General features: G+C 40.6%; 1 protein-coding gene across 2 annotated transcripts in view; it reads left to right on the top strand.

The window, feature by feature from the left end:
• Positions 1 to 20,822, top strand: part of LOC126195092 (serine/arginine-rich splicing factor 7-like) — a 49,091-nt gene that overhangs the window by 11,722 nt on the left and 16,547 nt on the right. For both annotated transcript variants that reach the window (XR_007538554.1, XM_049933554.1), the window contains exons 3-4: positions 8,000 to 8,153; positions 8,267 to 8,434. Coding sequence is in view for 1 of the 2 variants with exons in the window: in XM_049933554.1 (XP_049789511.1) it covers positions 8,000 to 8,153; positions 8,267 to 8,434 (322 nt within the window). In the remaining variant the exon portion in view is untranslated. The remainder of the gene's footprint in view (positions 1 to 7,999; positions 8,154 to 8,266; positions 8,435 to 20,822) is intronic.

Raw genomic sequence — 20,822 nt, 5'->3', positions numbered from 1 at the left:
CTACCTTCCAAACTTTACAGAAGTAAAGCTGTGAGTACCGGGCGTGAGTTGTGCTTCGGTAGCTCAGTTGGTAGAGCACTTGCCCGCGAAAGGCAAAGGTCCTGAGTTCGAGTCTCGGTCGGGCACACAGTTTTAATCTGCCAGGAAGTTTCATTTCAGCGCACACTCCGCTGCAGAGTGAAAATCTCATTCTGGAAACATCCCCCAGGCTGTGGCTAAGCCATGTCTCCACTATATCCTTTCTTTCATGAGTGCTAGTTCTGCATGGTTTGCAGGAGAGCTCCTTTAAAGTTTGGAAGGTAGGAGACGAGATACTGGCAGAAGTAAAGCTGTGAGTACCGGGCGTGAGTCGTGCTTCGGTAGCTCAGTTGGTAGAGCACTTGGCCGCGAAAGGCAAAGGTCCGGAGTTCGAGTCAAGGTCGGGCACACAGTTTTAATCTGCCAGGAAGTTTCACATCAGCGCACACTCCGCTGCAGAGTGAAAATCTCATTCTGGCTTTCTTTTGCTTCTCGCCGCCCTGAGGCATATAACGCCCCATTTAGTTTGTGGGCTCCCAAGCGCCCTGGCACAGTGCCCCAATACAGCCTCTGGGCCAGATGGCGTCCACAATCAGATGCTCAAACACCTGTCCCCGGACTGTCAGCGATGTGTTCTTGCCATCTTCAACCGCATATGGGGCGATGGTGTCTTTCCGTCGCAGTGGCGAGAAAGTGCCATCATTCCGGTGCTGCAGCCTGGTAAGGACCCGCTTAATGTGGATAGCTATCGGCCCATCAGCTTGACAAATACTCTGTGCAAGCTACTGGAACGTATGGTGAGTCGACGGCTGTGTTGGCTGCTCGAGTCTCGGGGTCTTCTGGCTCAGTGCCAGAGCGGCTTCCGTCAGGGTCGTTCCACCGCCGATATTTTGGTCTTCCTTGAGTCTGCAATCCGCACTGCTTTTTCGAGGCACCAACACCTCGTCTCCGTCTTTTTTGACCTCTCCAGAGCATATGACACGACGTGGCGGCACCATATTCTCGCCACGTTGTCTGGGTGGGGTCTCCGGGGCTCTCTCCCCATTTTTATTCAGAATTTTTTATCTGTTCGGACATTGTGTGTTTTAATTGGCACATCCCATAGTTCACTTCATGTCCAGGAGAACGGCGTTCCACAGGGCTCTGTATTGAGCGTGCCCCTTTTCCTTGTGGCCATTAATGGCATTGCAGCAGCAGTAGGGTCGTCTGTCTCACCCACGTTATGTGCTGATGATTTCTGCATCTTTTTCAGCTCGTCCACCATTAGTGTTGCAGAACGTAGGTTGCAGGGAGCCATACGCAAGGTGCAGGCGTGGGCCCTAGCCCATGGGTTTCAATTTTCTCCTGCGAAGACTTGTGTTATGCACTTTTGTCGGCGTCGAACTGTCCATCCCCACCCTGAGCTTTATCTTCAGGATGCCATGCTCAGGGTTGTTGACACTTACCGTTTTCTGGGATTGCTGTTCGATGCTCGGCTTACTTGGCTTCCACATATTCGTCAGCTCAAGCGTCAGTGCTGGCTGCATCTGAATGCCCTCCGCTGCCTCAGCAACACAACTTGGGGTGCAGATCGTAACACGCTGCTACAGCTCTACAAAGCCCTTGTGCTGTCCCGACTGGATTATGGGAGTGTGGCGTATGGCTCAGCGTCGCCCTCAGCATTGCAACTGCTGGACCCCGTTCACCACTGTGGGGTTCGACAGGCGACAGGAGCATTCCGCACCAGTCCTGTTAATAGCCTACTTGCTGAGGCTGGGGTTCCTCCGCTCCACATTCGGCGTCTACAACTCTTAGCCAACTATGCTGCCCACGTTCGTTGTTCGCCTCGTCACCCTAACTACCGTCTCCTTTTCGCTAATGTGGCAGTCCATACCCCACACCGGCGGCCTCGATCAGGCCATACCATTGGGATCCGTGTTAGGTCACTCCTTAGTGACCTCGAGTCTTTGCCTCTTCCATCTGCTTTTCAGGTCCACCCACATACACCACCTTGGTGTATTCGTCGGCCGCAGCTTCGGCTGGACCTCACACAATGGCAAAAGGATTCAGTTCCTCCTGCAGTCTTGCGCCGCCAATTTCTTGCTCGCCTCGATGCATCCCGCGACTCGGAGGCTATCTATACAGATGGCTCGATGGTTGATGGCCGTGTGGGGTACGCTTATGCTCATGCGGACTATGTAGACCAGCGCTCCTTGCCAGACAGCTGCAGTGTTTACACCGCAGAGCTAACAGCGATTTTTCGTGCCCTTGAGCGTATTCGTACCAGCACTGGAGAGTCTTTTGTCATTTGCAGTGACTCTCTCAGTAGTCTACAGGCTCTTGACCAGTGCTACCCACGCCATCCCATTGTTGTTGCCATCCAGGAGTCCGTTCATGCTCTTGAACAGCGTGGACATTCAGTGGTGTTTATATGGACCCCGGGACATGTTGGGATAGCGGGAAACGAACACGCCGACAAGTTAGCTAAAGAAGCCACCCGCAAACTGCCGTTGGAGATAGGCCTCCCGGCAACTGATCTCCGATTGGTGTTATGCCGTCGGGTCTTTGGGATGTGGGCAGACGCATGGCGCACTCTCTGTACCCAACAAGCTGCGGCGTGTAAAGAAGACACGACCGTGTGGGGTTCCTCCATGCGGGCCTCTCGCAGGGATTCTGTTATTCTCTGTAGGCTCTGCATTGGTCACTCTTGGCTGACGCATGGTCATCTGCTGCGTCGAGAGGACCCCCCTCATTGTCGCTGTGGTGAAACCATGACGGTGGCCCATATATTGTTGGAATGTCCTCTTTTAACCGCCCTCAGGCGAACTTTTAATCTCCTGGGTGATTTATCATCTCTTTTAGGTGACGATGTCTCTATGGCAGATCGTGTTTTAAGTTTTATTCGAGCAAGTGGCTTTTATAGGTCCCTCTAATTTTATTGCATCACCCTCTTTTGTGCTGTATCTTTTACTTAGTTTTGTGGTGTAATTCGACTCCACCCTAATCTTTTAGGCTGGAGGTTTTAACGTGTTGCAGAGTGGCTGGCTCATCCTATTATTTTCGTGATCAGCCAGCCACAGTCCTCTGCTGTGCAGTTTTAATTCCTTCTGCCTTTGTTCTCTATGTTGTTTTTGTTGCTGTGCTCCATTTTCCGTGTTGTTTTCCCATTGACCACCGGAATTTTTATTTTAGTGCTTCGCCTTACTGGTGGATAGTTTCACTGTGCTCTGCGTTTTTATGAAACAAGGGACCGATGACCTTTGCAGTTTGGTCCCTTCACTCTTTAAACCAACCAACCCCCCCCCCCCCCCCACACACAATCACACACACACACACACACACACACACACACACACACACTCTGCCCACTGGTGCTCCCTTGATGTCTCAGCGTGTGTCTATAACACAAATACCTGTATGATCTTCAACATTCTTCTGCAGTGCCACATTTCAGAAGGCTCTAGTCTCTTCTCATCTAAACTGTTTATTGTCCACTTCCATACATGGTTACACCCCAAACAAATAACTTTTAGAAAAAGACTTCCTAAAAGTTAAATTTATATTTGCTGTTAACAAATTTTTTCTTCTTCAGAAATGCTTTTCTTGCCTTACCAGTCGACATTTTATATCACCCATACGTTGACCATCAGTTATTCTGTTGACCAAATATCAGAATTCGTCTACTGCTGTTAGTGTGTTATCTCCTAATGTAATTTCCTGAGCATTATCTGATTTAATTTGACTACTTTCGATTATTCTTGTTTTGCTTTAGTTGATGATCATATTTGACTACATTCCTTAATTCTTGTTTCGCTTTTGTTGATGTTCATATTACATCCTCCTTTGGTGTCTGTGACAGAATAAAATGTCAGTGGCAAACCTCAAAGTTTTTATTCCTTCTCCAAATTTTACTTTGGTTTCCTTTATTGCTTGCTCAATGTACAGATTGAATAACATCAGGGATAGGCTACAGCCCTGTCTCACTCCCTTCTCAACCACTGCTTCCCTTTCATGCCCCCTCGACTCTTATAACTACCTTCTGGTTTCTGTACAAGTTGTAAATAGCTTTTCACTCCCAGTAAACTAAGGTGGCTAAAGTCATGGGGTACCAGTGTGCACATATGCAGGTGGCAGTAGTATCATGTACATAAGGCATAAAAGGGCAGTGCATTGGTGGAGCTGTCATTTGTACTCGGGTGATTCCTCTGAAAAGGTTTCTGACATCATTATTACTATAGGATTTAACAGACTTAGAACGTGGAATGGTAGTTTGAGCTATAGTCGTGGGACATTCAGTTTTGGAAATCAGTAGGAATTCAACATTCCGATATCAACAGTGTTGAGAGTGTGCCAAGAATACCAAATTTCAGGCATTACCTCCCACCATGGATAACACGGTGGCCTACGGCCTTCACTTAATGACTGAGAGCAGCGACAATTTGTGTACAGTTTTCATTGCTGACAGACAAACCAGTGTGAGACGTATGCTGAAGATATCTATTAGGTCAGTGCAGAGAAATTCAGCTTTAATGGGCTGTGACAGCAGATGACCAATGCGAATACCTTCACTAACAGCACATCATCACCTGCTGCGCTTCTCTCTGTCAGACCCTAGACTACTGGAAAACTGTGGCCTGATCAGACGAATCCCGATGTTAGTTGGTAAGAGCTGATCGTAGGATTAGTGTGTGATGCAGACTCCACAAAGCCAAGTTGTCAACAAGGCACTGCACAGGCTGGTGGTGACTCCATAATGGTGTGGGTTGTGTTTACATGGAACTGACAGGGTCTTCCGGTCCAGCTGCATGATCATTGACTGGAATGGTTACGTTCAACTATTGGGATACCGTTTGCAACCATTCATGGACTTCATATTCAGAAAGAACAATGGAATTTTATGGATGCCAACACACTATGTCACTCTGCCAAAGTTGTTCATGATTGGTTGGAAGAGTATTCTGGACAATTTGAGTGTATGATTTGGTCATCCATACTGCCCTACATGAATCCCATTATGGGACACAATCGAGAGGTCAGTTTGTGCACAAAATCATGCACCGTCAATGCTTAGCCATTTACAGAGGCAGCATGTGTCCGTACCAAGTCAAACTGCTGCACTACACTGACCAAAAGGTGGTCTGACACGGTGTTAGGAGGGATCCCATGACTTTTCTCGCCTCGGTGTATCTTACCCCATTTACTTTCATAATTTCAAAAAGAGTATTCCACTCACCATTGTCAAAAGGTTTCTCAAAGTCTACAAATGCTATAAATGTGTGTTTGCCTTTTCTTAACATATCTTTAAAGAGAAGTCTTGTTTGATGAGATTTCGGAATTGCAGCCGGGTCATCTTGACTTCTTGCCGAAATATCATGGCGAGAAGTGAATATGATCCGGCTGCAATCCTAAAACCTCATCGAACATTCAGTACGCTGGGAAATCTTCAAGAATTACAAGACTTGTCTTGCTGTTTTTCTCCGGAATCAAAACTGACTTGCCCCGAGGTCAACAATTTTACTTGAAATTGCACATTAAGTTGTTAATACTGTTGGTGTTAGTTATTTGAGAGCATTATTGTAATTTTGGTGCCGGGCGGAGTGGCCGAGCGGTTCTAGGCGCTACAGTCTGGAACCGTGCGACCACTACGGTCGCAGGTTCGAATCCTGCCTCTGGTATGGATGTGTGTGATGTCCTTAGGTTAGTTAGGTTTAAGTAGTTCTAAGTTCTAGGGGACTGATGACCACAGCAGTTAAGTCGCATAGTGCTCAGAGCCATTTGAACCATTTTTTGTAATTTTGGTGGTCCTAGACTTACCTGCGCATCTGCAGCAACACATTGTCAGTCCTACACTTGAGTTTCAGTGTAGGATTTGTTTTAATTTATAAATTAAAAAAAAGACAAGGCAACTATATTTGTAGGTTCTTGATGTCTGTATAATTGTCTTTGTCCTCCTTTTTATACCTGCACTTAATGTAACAAAGTTTGTTGAGATAACCACATTTAGAACAACATGCATGTCAAAGAAATTGGGCATTCTGGGGTAGTTTTAAGTTACCCAGCTCAGTAAATGTGAGGCCAGTCCAGCAATATATGTATGCAAGTGATATGTAGGACATTACTCAAGCACTTAGACCTGCATGAGTTGTTGGTGTTTGGTGCAGGTACTCCCTTCAGCATGAATACTAATAAATAGGGTACAAGTTCTTATTAATAATACTGAAATAAAAGGTAATGAGACCACTGGTAAGGGGCCAACTGGTTTGTCATAGAATCGGAATGAGGTAGCAATATCACTGGGGTGTCGTGCAGTTTTTGAAATTTGGATGCTTTTGCATGTAATCAGATGTGGGTGCATGTGCACGCGTGTTGGGGGGGGGGGGGGGGGCGGGGGCATGTCAGCACACAACTGCAGTGCCCAACATTGTATGATGGAACATGGTGCATAGTATGCAGTTAATGAACTCTTGGAATGCTGTAATATATTAAAAATGGTCACTGACACTTAAACACGTAGAACATGAAACAAAACCTGTGTTCATGTGTAAAACATCTGCATCTTATGGTGTCAGACTACTGCTTTGTGCTAGAATTTTGGTGATCGTAGACCTAACTGACTGTCTACAACAACACATTGCCAGTCCTACACTTGGGTTTTAGTGTAGGATTTGTTTTAATTTATAAATTTAAAAAAAAAAAACATGGCAACTATGCTTGTGCATTGTAAATTCTTCCAATTTTGTGGTTTCATCCTGTGCAGCTCATGTTGTGCGCAAGGTGAGGTTATCATTCAGCTGCCATGGCCAGCATGCTCTCATTACTTGATTCCTATTCATGATGTATGGAATGTTTGAATGGCTTATTGCAGATGGTCTAGCACTTTCTATGATGGATCCGGACATGGAAATTATTGTTCTTGATGATGACATGTGATATGTTCCTCTAGGCTCATTGACAGACTCAATGAATTCATGTCGTGTGGGTTGTGAAGCAGAGTTGACTGCTGGCTATGAGTACATACTATGTTAGGAAATAATAATTATAACTATGCCATGCATTTGTGAGGTAGTAAAAAATTCTATTCTAATATCTTCCCTCTTTTTCATCTATGCTTCCTCTGTGTTTATATTTTCTTACACCTCATTCCAGCATTCACCCTCTCCTGTTTATCATTTTGCTTCCTTACTTCATCTCATTCTTAACTCCTTTTGAATTTGAAATCCTTAGTGTTAAAGATTTGTATTTGGTATCTGGTACCCCACCCCCTTTCGTGCATCCAATATTTGACCCTTGATTGCACTCTCTCCCCTTTTACTTCAGAGAAAATGTTTGTTCAAAAAGCATTGTATGTTATTGTAGATGACTTTATATCTTACAGGTCATGTTGAGGGAGATGCCAGTTATTTCATTTTTATCAAACTAGATCTTGATCAGCTTTAGGTTATGAACGATCGTGGTGGGGCAGAGATGGTTAATGTTGGAAGGAAAATAACCAATTCATAGTCAAAGCACTGACTGTTTACTACATAAACAAGATTCATATTGAGCTGGCATAGCAATTTCATTGTGTACTTCTATCTTTCACATATATACTTACATTATGAGGCTGTTAGAGTGTAATAGATGGCAGAGTTTCCCTGCTGTTGTTGTGTGATGTGTTAATGGTACACTTGTAGTGATGGTTTATTTCAGAGGGCAAGGCAGGAGAAGGGAAGCATTGGTGTGATGAGAAAAAGGCAAGCAGAAGGTGGCTGTACAGTATATAATCAATACTGATGTGTTCTGATGGTTATGTCAGACACTAATTGCAATGTTGTGTAGCCAGTTGTTTCACTAGTACCTTGCACATATCATTTTAAGTCAGTTATGGGAAGAACTGGAAAATTGCAGTGTGAAATTGTTTTATTTGATGGAGGCATGCTGCATCAAACTCAATGATCATATGAAATCTAGGTACTGTGTAAGCTGTTTCAAGGATATGTAATAACCAGTTTGTTACATTTAGGGCTCAGTGTATCAAAGAGAGACTTGGAACGTCTCTTTGAAAAATATGGTCGCCTCAAGGAAGTCTGGTTGGCCAAAGCTCCACCTTGCTTTGGTTTTGTAGTTTACCATGAGAAAGATGATGCCGAAGATGCTGTCAAAGCTACAAATGGAATGTAAGTTAAAATGTTAATAATTATAATAGGACTTGAGATATTTAGAGACTTTTTCTTCCATTATATATCATTATTTTGTATTAGCCTTTGAATTTTAATTGTGCAATTGCCAGAACACTTCATGGCAGTCGTATTAGAGTCACCTTCGCTCGGCCAAGGACTCGTGGGAAAGGTCGCAGGGGATTTGATCCCAATATGCGCTGCTATCAGTGTGGTGATAAGGGACATTTCTCCAGGGATTGCCCCGACACTCCATATGGATATAAACGACCACCATCCAGGTGCAGTAATAATTGTTTATGATGTTTACACTTTTAAAATTCTTTCCTTTTCTGTAAATGGTAGCCTCTTAAAGTTAATGTACTGCAAAAAATGAAATAACCTTACAGTTACATCTATTTGAATTAGAGATTTAAGTTGAGTTGGTAATGTCACCCAGTAAATGAATTTCAGTACGCCAACTTTGTGGTACCTTGATTAAAATTTTTATCTGTGATGGGTTTAAACTTCATGGCTGCATACATTGTTTGGTTGTCGCTTCATCTTCTAAGATGCATTACACCTCTGAAGGCATAAGTGACGTGGAAGTTATTTGATTTCACTAACTCGAAACAGCAAACATTTTTGCATCTGTAAGAGTATTATTCTGTTTAAGCAATTTCAACAATGCTGGCGGGTGGTACTTATGCTTAGAGTATGCACAAGGGGAAATGCTGCTATTTGTTTGATTTTTCTTGTTTTAATGGAAAATGTGACACACACTAGACATTATTTGATAGATTAGAGAAATTTACAGACGGTAATCAAACCATTTTAAATAATGGTAGGACTGTGAGTTTCATTGCTGTGCAGGGGACCTTCTCAGTCTTGTTTGCAAGTAAATTTCACTTGTCATTTATACTCTATGTTTCAAATCAGTTTTCATTTTTCAGCTATTTAGTTTCAGCATACAAGATAGCAGCAGTTTACTTGTGTCAGTGTGACTCAGTTTTCTTTAATTTGTTTAGATTCTTATGACATATGTCTTCTGAAAATTTGGAAGTTTCCTTATCAACATTTTGTGAAAGTTAACAGAATGGTTGTCATTTTGTACATTTTCTTCCTTCTCTTTTTTCACACAAGCTCTGCACAGGATATTTATACAGTACTCAGAGTAATTCATACAGAAAAGTTGCATGCTATTTAAACTCATGTTTACGGGGTTCCCAGTGCCAGGAATGAGATACCTGACTGAAGCTTATGGGTCGTAGTATCTCATGCAAATAACAGTACCAGTGCAAGCAAATGTTACAGTTTTAATGGGAGAAAAATCGCATGCAAGTTGAATGCATATTCTATGCTGTGAATGTAGCTCAGGCATTTCGTAATTCCGTAATTCCAAGAGTTCGACATTTGTATGGAGACTGAGCTGTGTGGAGCCATTTGAGCATGAAATCTGGCCGTATACCACATAATTTTAAGAAATGAGAGTGTTATAGATATTTCCTCTTCAAAACAGTGACTGCAGGCTGTATAACTGTGTTTTTCACAAATTTGGCAGTATTGTATAGGTATGTGAGTTTATGTATCCGTAATTCCATAGCCCTTTCAGTGGAGGAGTTTTTAATTACTGTGTAGCTCAGAGGGAGGAAACAGGTGTATGCCTTAAGAATGCAGGAGGGAGGTGTTGCAGGTGCACAGGCTAGGCATGTAATGCCTGGGTACAGGAGCTGGTGAGATGCAGTTTAAAATGAAGATGACATGGAAGTTTGAATTGGGAGGGGGTGGAAGGACAGAGAAAGGGTAAACTTCTGGACAGAGGATGTGGGGAGAGTGTGTTAACCGAGATTGAGACCAGGAGGATTATGGGAGTGAAGGATGGGCTGCAAAGGTAACTGCCATGTACATAGTTCAGAAAAGCTGGTGCTGGAAGAGATGTTCAAGGTGGCACAGTTTGTGAACCAGCCATGTTGTGCTCAGCAGTATTGGTGGTCAACTTCATTCTGTTCTTGGCCACAATTTGGTGGTGGCCATTCATTCTGATGGTTCTGGTGGACAGCTTGTTGGCCATGCCCACATAAAATGCCATGCAGTGATTGCAGCAGAACTGGTATGTGTCATTGCTGCTTTCACAGCTGCCCCTGTCTCTGAAGAGGTAGCATAAGACCACAACAGGACTGGAGTAGGGTGTGGTGAGTGAATGAATGGGAAACCTGGGTCTTCCACAGGTATATGACCTGTGGCAAGGTGTTAGGAGTGGGAGTGGCAAAATGATGGACCGTTAATGATGTGTACGTTGGGCTGGTAATGGAATAACGCTTCAGGAAGGTTTGGAAGGATTTTTGTTAGGTTGTTCGTCATTTCTGGGTATGATTACAGATAAACAAAACCTTGCTCAATTCCAAGGTGCTATTGGATGACCAAGGAAGTGCTGCTTTGCAGCTGATAAATGGGTATGCTGGGTGGAGTAGATGTGTCTGAACGTATGACATAGGAAATCTGTTTGCAGACTAGTGCCAGTCAGTGAAGGCCTTTGTGAGATCATCAGCATACTGGGCAAGGGAATTTTCAGTTTTTTCATTTTTCTAGTTTCAGCATTCTGTTGGCAGGAAAAAATTAGGCGGCGAAGTTCATACCTTACAGGTTAATTTTCAAGTCTGGCCTACTGAGGCTACGGAAAACGGTACATAGTTGTCAGTGGTCAGTGAATGCAAAAGTGGAATTAACAACAGATAGTTCAAATGTAACAGAAATTATTTGAATACAGAGATACTCTTAACGGTTTGGACAACTTAAAGTGTTGAAGTGTGTTTGCAAACTTCTACTTCTTTTATGACACGACTTACTTGAGATGTTCGGCCAAACTTTCCTGCTGGCTGGCCTGCTGCTGCAAACTCTCTTTCACTTCTTCTCTGAAGTATGCTGCTAGGTACAGGAATTTCTTAAGACTCTTTCTGCTTATAAAAATAAGTAGACATACCAAATTTCATTTGCTTCAATTAACACTGTATATTTTAACTTCAAACATTTTACAAATTCCACACTTAACATAAATAAATACTGTTTCATAAGCCTCTTGTGTCTCCAAGCATTAAAAACAAAATAAGTTACATAAGAGAGAAAGTTGGCTTAAAAACCATGTCCATTCTCAATATGAGATCAGAAAACACATCTTCCCTTCACCAAGGCTAAGACAAAAATTTTTACTGGTTCTTTTTCACTGTTCCTGTTTACTATAACAATGGGCAAAACACAATTAGAACTGAGTAGCATAAACACTCCACAAGAAAATTGCAGGGGACTAGAAATTAGCTACAATAATACCCATTTACGAGACAGAAGTAACTGCAAAAACTACTGAGATATCTTTCTGCTAAACATGGGATTTAAGACATATTGAAATACTGTAATGCAGAGACTCACAGTAAATTGTTGAAAATAGTGTGCTAGAAGAGCAAGTGGGCCTGGTGCAGTTCGACCGCCGTGTCTACATTCTGCTCACGACTCATTTCCAACCTGCACACACAAACGTGACATTCAGTAGATAGGATTCCACTTTCTCGCACTCATATCTAAAATATCGTGTGTTTGAGACAGTAGGAGGCCAAGTAGTTGTAGAATTTACACAGAAATTCACGAATCACTACATTACCTGCACTGACAGCACCTGATCTTAAAAATAAACACCAAAGTGACAGCATATACTTTATAAATGTTTTCAGAATCAATGCCACAATCGACATGCGGTTCTTACCAAGTCAAAACCAAACTGGAGATCAGCATATCCAAAGCAACAGGAAATTTTTGATGCTGCTTATGTCACACCCACATACAAATGCACGTCCACAGCTAATGGGTGTGTTGCTTCTTAAATGTGGATGTGTCTAAGCACCTTCATTACACCTGACATCAGTACAGTGAATGACAACAAATGTACAAGTATTACACAAATACAAATATTACTGTCACATTTACCTGTAACATATTTGAACATAAGACAAGCATTTCATGTTCATGTTTGCATCTATGGCCAATGGGCACATAAAATTAAAATAGGGGCCATCAGAGCACCTTTATTAACCAGTGACATTTAATATAAAGTACAATGAAACAAATGAAAATCACATTTGTTGCTCCATTACAAATGTTGCATCATATGTGCAGATGGTTGTCTTCCAAAAGTCTATGTACATCAATTAAAAACAATACATAGGGTTTGTTTAGTCAAGAAGATTTGTAAAAAAACAGTTACGTAATCCTACTAAAACAGTGTCTCACCACACAGAATCCATCATGCCCGACCACATAGAAATTGCCTTTTCCTGTATTCAAAGTGCGTGTACATTCATGTGAGTCTCATTATCGTTAATCACAGAGGACAAATAATTAAATACTGATACTCAAAGCTTTTTACATAATTCTGAACAATTTTGTGTTACCGGTCATGCATGCTGCATGAACATTTCCATATAGTGCCTCTTTGATTACACCACCAGTCAGATACAAACATCATGACCTGACGTAATTTGCTCACTTGACATGCTAATTCAATTACAGATGCTCTCCTAAGAAACATTGTTTCAAATTAATCACACACCCCAGGTTGACTTGGGGCTTGTAGTGACTTCTGTTTTTGTGATTACTTGGTCTCCTTAATACAGAGTACATGGGCAATATCACTTAATGTGAGATCTCCTCACCTACTCATGTGTTTAGTTATGCATGGACATTTCATTGAATGGCCGTGTAATGTCACCAGCGTCTTAATCATGCGTTCTGGGATGCCAATGCCGTTTCCCTATAATTGCTAGATAGTAATGCAAAGATATTAACAGGCTCTAAGGTGTGTGCAGCAGGAGCTCTAGGAGTAAATGGTTTATAAATAGTGTGTCCAGATGTTGTGCAAAAGTACTCATGCACGGAGGACGGACACAATGGCCTGATTTTTTAAATTTTATTTCTTGACTTTTTAAATTTTATTTCTTTATTTCATGTTTAGTTGAGGGTATGTAGGTTTTTGAATGCAAGCAACACCTATGGCTTTTCAATTTTTAATTACTTCATTAGGTACCCAGAATAGCATAAGATGATCTCACAGCAAATAAATAGTACATACTGCTCACTGTGTAACATACAACACAGTGTTTCATACAAGAGCACTTTGTAGTGGGTATTATGTCATTGAAATGTAATCCATAATTGGATATGCATGTCAAGCCAACAAATATGTTAGATCATTGTGGTTGAATTTGAAACAGTGGTTCACTGGAGAGCACTTATGTGCATTTGTAATTGGATTAGCATGTGTAGTTAGTAAATTATGTCAAGTCGTGATGTTTGTATCTGACTGGTGGCGTATTCATAGGAGCGCTATAGGGAAAAGATTGTTCATGTTGCATGCATGAGCAGTAATGTAAAATTGTTTAGAATTAAGTAAAATGCTTGAGTATCTGTATTTTAGTATTCACCCATTGTGATTTACGGCAACAGGACTCGCACAAACGGATACACACAATACAGGAAAAGGCGATTTCAGTGTGGTTGTGCACGACGAGGTATCATAAACGATTCTGTGCCATGAGACACTGTTTTAGTAGGACTGTGTATCTGCTTCTTACAAAACTTGTTGGCTAAACAAATGATATATATTGTTTTTTTAAATGTTTCATGTACATAGATTATTTATGTATGTAGAATTTTGGAAGACAACCATCTATATGTATGATGCATAATGTGTGATGGAGCAACCAATGTGATTTTTACTTGTTTAATTGTACATTATATTAAATGCCACTGGTTAATAAAGATACAGTGATAGCCCCTATTTTAATTTTGTGCGCCCATTGGCCATTAATGCAACAAGAACATGAAATGCTTGTCTTACGTCCAAATATGTTATAGGTGAATGCGACACTAGAATTTGTAGTTGTGTAATACTTGTACTTTTGTTGTTGTCATTCACTGCGTTGATGGCAGGTTCAATGAAGATGCTTAGACACATCCACATATAAGATGCATCACACCCATTAGCTGTGGACTTGCATTTGTATGTGAGGTGTGACATTAGCAGCATCAAAAGTTTCCTGGTGCTGTTGGCTATGTTGATCTCCAGTTTGGTTTTGACATGGTAAGAGGCACATGTGGATTGTGGCATTGATTCTGCAAACATTCATAAAGCATATGCTGTCACTTTGGTGCTGCAGTGCAGGCATCTTTGTAGTCAAGATTTGAAACTAGTTGCCTAATATAAATACTGCAACTGTTGACAGAATCGTTAATAAACACTCAAAGGAACTTTCATCTCTGCAGGTACACCATCCTTGAGTGGTCAGACTGTGTGGCAAGGATTTTTCTTTTTATTGTAGACTGGATGACAGCTGTCGGAACACAAGTACTGTTGGTGGTTAGTTTGTTCAATATGGACACAGGTGTGGCTGGAGCCGTCAGAGAGGTGGAAATCCTTGTCCAGGAAGGTGGCACATTGGGTTGAGAGGGACCAAGTGAAATGGATGGGAGAGGTGTTGAGGTTGTGGAGGAGTGAGGATAGAGTATCTTGGCCCTGAGACCAGGTCATGAAGATATCATCAAAGAACCTGAACCAGCAAGAGTTTTGGAATTCTGGGTGGCTAGAAAGGTTTTCTCCAGCTGCCTCACAAACAAGTTGGCGTAGGAGAGTTCCATGCTGGTGCCCATGGCTATGCTGTGGATTTGTTTATATACCTTCCCCTTAAGGGCAAATGTAGGGCAAAATGCATTCTTATACTGATAAATATATACATCTCAAAAATATTACAGCTAAAAGAGTAAAGCTTGAGACTATTATGTACATAATAATGGCTGATATTCCGTACCATTTTTTAAATGCGTATCGACATACATTTTATAAGTATTTGAATTTTTTGTTACCTTTGTTTCTATGAAGTACCTTTTCCTTGAAACAAATCAAGCAATAAAATTGGAATTTCACAGTTTACATATGCAAAAGAGACTAATAAAATGTGTAAGAGATTTGTGTTTAAGGTCATAGTTGCTTTGAAATTAATTTCTTTCAGTTTTGCATTACTGTGTGGCTATTTTTCTGCTCTATTTTTCTCAACTTCTCAAGGAGAACTTTTCTCAGAGAAAAGATAACAGAAAAGTGCTGCACAGGATTATTCAGTAAGTAATTCTTTAGAACTACGCCAAATTTCAGGATGTTAGCTTTCATAGTTCCTGAGAAAAGGTACATTATAGCTCAAAAAAGTCAATTTATGACTGTTTGAATTTAAAGATTTTATTTCAATTTTTGACAGTATTGCTATATCGCTAGTGACTAAAGCTGCCCATATCCATAATCTTCCTAGAGTAATCTCTTCCCCTGCCTGCTTTGCCTAGCCAACTTTTCCAATTTATCTGCTGCTGCCTGAGCATTTTCCAGTTGTACTCCATCGATGCTTCTGAGTATCTTCAGTGTGAATGCATCTGGATGGAAACCTAGTCTCTGCAAGCATTTAATCCTTTAGTGGCTTACAAAGTGTTTAATGGATTGGTAGAGACCTGGCCAGTGATATCATCATCTGCTTGTATGTATAGTTTTCACGAAACCAAGTAGATCAGATGTCACTGTTGTATACAGTGTAAGGTCCTTTCACCCATGGTTATCACATGTACATGAAACAGATGAGCAAGCATTTCTAAGTCAATTAACCTAAATCACTGGAAAGCTTGTCTGTGGCACTGTGCACAGCATCATCAATTTCTTCACTAATTTTTCTTCTCCAATGAACTCCGTGAATTTGTCGAAAATTCTTCTTCGCACTTAGGAGCAGTATGTGTAACACTGTTATTTAAATTTCCTGTACCTTTTACACGCGAAATTCGACATTTACTCACTTTTTCAAATATGTGTCCACAGTTATGACCCATTTCGAGCAAAACAGGTTGGCATGTGCAAAACTAAAAACTGAAATAAGATTGTAGCATGTACTATTCCAAAAAACCATGTTGTGAAGAAAGGAAAAAGCAAAGATAATCTTTCTCACAGCCTTCTAGACTTGTCTGCAGTTCGTTTAGATTGTGTGAACGAAAAATTAATGCACAAAAAATTTCTAGTTTAGAGGTGTAGATCACAGCATTGAAAGAGGGGGCATGGCAGGCACAGATACCCAAACTAATCTTTTTAAAACATATTTCTAGCCATAATTTGATTATGAAACTTAGATTCTTTAAGAATAACATCACAATCTAATAAATTGCGCAATTAAAAAATTTAATTCTTTCACATTGTTGCTCTATATTTATCCTTACGAAGAAGTAGTTGGATGTGAGGATGTAGTTGATAAGGCGTATGAGGAATGAAATAGTGGGTTTGGAGTGGAAAGGATGTTGGGAGACATAGCGTTCAGCAAGGCCATGGGCGTGAGGAATGTTAGTATATAGGGAACAGGCGTCAACAGTGAGGAGTAGGGACTTGGGTAGTATGCAGTAGTGGGAAAGGTCAAGAATTGGTGAAGGAAGTGGTTTGTATCTTTGATGAGAGAGGCTAGGCTTCGGGCAACGGGTTGGAGATGCTGGTCAGTGAGAGCACAATAACCATCTACAACGGGGCATCCATGATTTGTTTGGGTTTGTGGCCATTGGGAAGCATGTAGAAAGCGGCCATTTTGGGGGTGGGATGGGCAAGAATTGGTGAAGGAAGTGGTTTGTATCTTTGATGAGAGAGGCTAGGCTTCAGGCAACGGGTTGGAGATGTTGGTCAGTGAGAGCACAATAACCATCTACAATGGGGAATCCATAATTTGTTTGGGTTTGTGGACATTGGGAAGCATATAGAAAGCGGCCATTTTGGGGGTGGGGTGGGATGAGGGGGGAGAGGGACTCAGGGGAGAGGTTCTGGGATGGGCCTAAGGATTTCAGTAAGAATAGGAGGTTATGTTGGACTTCTGGGATGAGGTCACTGTGGCACACCTTGTAGAACTTGTAAAATGATTTTTGCAAAAGCTAGCAGAGTTCTCTCTCTCCCTTTCTTTCTGTGAGTGCCAGTGCTTCTGATGTTTGCTGAATGGTCTCCTTTACTCCTAAATTATTTACATTCTGAAATTTTGCTACTAATATTATGGATTTTAGTAATCATATGAACAGTGATATGAGACTCTGAAATGTCATAGTTTCAGATGGTGTTCAAATATGTTGTGGATCACTATCTCATGTGTCTTGTGATATGGTGAGTTATTAGGTTGAGCACATGTTTAGAAACTTCTTATTGGAGAAATAGCAGATTTGATGTGGCACAGCACTATATGTCTTGAGTGATCTCATGTTCTAAGGCTACACAAAACAGCCATATCTGTCACAGGAAAGTTCTGGAGACTGATGTCATACAATTCTTGCAGTGTATTCTAAGGAAATCCTCAATTTGCTAGTGAACTGTTACCACCAGACGACATAGCTTGGGAGGTAGTGTTACTGGAACTGAATCTGTGCTTCTTTAAATAACTGTTCGACATGTAAGTTAAATATGGCTTCAGTGAATATTGATTTTATTCTTGAACTGCAGTTGATCATATGTTCAGTCATATGTGACACTAACCACATATTATATTATTGACTTGCTCAAACTTTCCATAAACATAGACAGTTGCCCTTATTTGTGTTAACCTTTGCTTCAGTTGCAAACTAGCAGTAGGCCTTCGTTTTGTATCAAGTTATGTGCTGTTTCATGGAGAGTTATATGCTTCAGGTGAGCCTAGATGTGGTTCAGATTTCACAAGCGCGTAGAAGTAGTGAGAAATAAATTCATAGGACCACAGAGTAAGAGATCAGAATTGGTCGGTATGTTAAACCATTTCATCGATTACAAAGTGACATACAAATAATATTTCTGTAGATCCATCATACAGATATGGATGCTGGACTGTGGCTGATCATTAACTCGTAGAAAAAGTGTATCACCAGCTGTACTCCTTCCTAAAAATTTAAATATTGTAAGCAACCAGTTGTAGTGCTAATTAAGCATTAAAACTACTTGCTTAAATAATTTGTGTGTGCACGTTACTACATTAAGGGAACTATACCTACAGAATTTATGAAACCTATAAAGATTAACATGTGTTCAAATTGCGGAGCCTGTCCTATACTCCAAAAATTGTGCTAAATATTGACGAATTAATAACAAAGATTCATCAACATTTAGGTTGATCATTTTTGGTGTAGGAAAAAATGTGGAGAAGTAAACAGAAAAACTTATATAGCTTTTGTTGGCATGGAAAAGGCATTTGACACAGGACCTGGAGAGTTCAGAAAGTTGAAAACTGTAATAGCCTGGAAGATAAGACTGATCTTCAGTTTGTGTGGAATCTAAAAGTCAGTAATAGACATAAATTTAATGAAACATCACCTTAAAAGTTAAAAAGTAATTTTAAATGAATACTGATCAATGAAATTGTTCTGTAAGCCGTTGTATAGCTAAACTTTCAGGAAACTTTCCTCACACACCTCTTTATTTCCATGTTAGAGCTCATTTTCTACTTATCTTCAACATCCCATTAACCATGGGAAACACACAGAAACAGAACATACCAGCATTAAATTAAACACTTTTTTAACGTGAAATGTTTAAAATACTCTCTTCGTCGCAGGTTCGAATCCTGCCTCGGGCATGGATGTGTTTGATGTCCTTAGGTTAGTTAGGTTTAAGTAGTTCTAAGTTCGAGGGGACTTATGACCACAGATGTTGCGTCCCATAGTGCTCAGAGCCATTTTACTCTCTTCGTTACATTTGGTTAGAATGTACAATACGTTATAATTCCTAGGTTCACCACCATTGTTTCTTGCTTAATTGAAAAAAGATAATGGTGACACGTGAATAACTTCATTGCTTTTATTGACTTGTGGAGGTCCTGTGAACCTAAACACTTTAGACTTCTGTTTGTTGGAGGGGGGGGGGGGGGCATTTGAGAGCTCTTGTGTATGAAACCCCAGTATAAGATGTATACAGAATGTACATACCCATGTCGTGGAGGGCTGTGGAGCACTATTTAATTCCCCAAGGACACTTCAGTACATCAGGCATTCAATGCAATGATGGGTTGATGCATGTATCCTTGCAAACAGATGGCATACTGAACATTTCACTTGGGGAAGCTTTTCATACTGTGCTCACATATTCATATCCTTTATGTTTCCCATGGTTAATGTGGTTGTGAAGAGAAGTAGAAAACGATCTCCAACATGAAAATAGTGTTTCTGGGCCCGTGTCCAATAACATATTTTCTTCTTCTATATGTGAGGAATGTTTCTTGAAAGTTTGGCTATACCTTTGTGTTATACTCTGTATATTAATTACTTTGACTTACCTGCTAGCCATCCATAAGTTAAATATAAAAATAATAATGCAGAAATGAAACTGAATAGGCAAGTGAGATGAAATACAATTAAAGTGAGTAAATGAATTCTGTACTAGATTAGTAGAATTATTGGTATCAGGCATCTGATGTATATAAAACAAGAACCACAGTGGCCAAGCAAATATCCAGAAATAAAGTAATTTATTTAACACATATTTTAAGCAATGGAAACATTGACAGGAAGTCAGAATCCTGGATTGAAAGCAAAACCATTGATCATACACCAAAAGAATGAAACATAAAAAGGATATTAATAAAACACAGAAAAGGGAAGTTAAGAGGACATTCTGAAAAATTATGCCTCTGAATTTTTAATATGAACTCAATTTAAAAAAAAAAAATAAAGTAAATGTTATTAACACTCTGTATCTCTATTCTTCATATCAACCTATTTATGTCTCAACATAGTCGCCCTGGTGATGAACACATTTCTTCAAATGAGAGACCAGTTTGTTGATACCATCGCTGCAGAATGTTTGTTGATAGAGCCACAACCTCACCTCTGCTTGCACTGCTTCGTCATTGTCAAAGTGAAGTCCTCGAAGGTGTTCTTAAAGTTTTGGAAACAGATGAAAATTGGGTGGGGACGAAGTAGAGACTTCATGGAGACTGACAAATGACAATGAATCAAGGCATCAGATGTTTGCAGATGTCACAGTGCTCATGTGTAGTCTGCCATTGTCATGGGGAAGGAGATGGTGTTCCACATGTGGCCCAACTCTTCAAATTCAAAATTAGATTACAGTATGCTGTTTCTCAGTCACCAACATAGTTATGTTAAACATCACCATGTTACACACTACAATTCGCAGCTGTCTAGTGACAGAAAGAATAAAGGTCTAGAATGTTAATTACAGTTGTTTTATTTTAAAAACTTCAAGAGTTTTGGCATAAAAAATTCAGACACACTTCCCAGCACACCCTTGTAAGTTAACTAGGCACTTGTTTATCATAGCACTTTCATAAAGGAACTCTTGGAAGAAGGAAAAAAATTGAAGAAAAGAAAATCAAGAAACAGGCTTGAAACAATTATACTGCAAATTGTGGAATGAGCTGAAGCTCTACAACCAAACCGTGGAGGTAGATAGAGCGGAAGTTGGCTGCATGAACAAGGTGTTGTCTTTAGTAAATGATAAAACTCCTCTTATGAAGCTTGTTTAGATACCAGCTTAGTCAGTTAGTGTCAGATTTTCCGTAGTACCTTAAATGAATTTCGTTCTGTAACATCAAAATCTTCCATTTGTCAAAGATGCTGCCTGAAATCATTCCATTTAGTATTGAGAATTATTTGTATGTTGCAGTGCAC

This window comes from Schistocerca nitens, chromosome 7, assembly GCF_023898315.1.
Source record: "Schistocerca nitens isolate TAMUIC-IGC-003100 chromosome 7, iqSchNite1.1, whole genome shotgun sequence".
Classification (NCBI taxonomy): domain Eukaryota; kingdom Metazoa; phylum Arthropoda; class Insecta; order Orthoptera; family Acrididae; genus Schistocerca; species Schistocerca nitens.
This window is presented reverse-complemented; position numbering and strand designations above follow the sequence as displayed.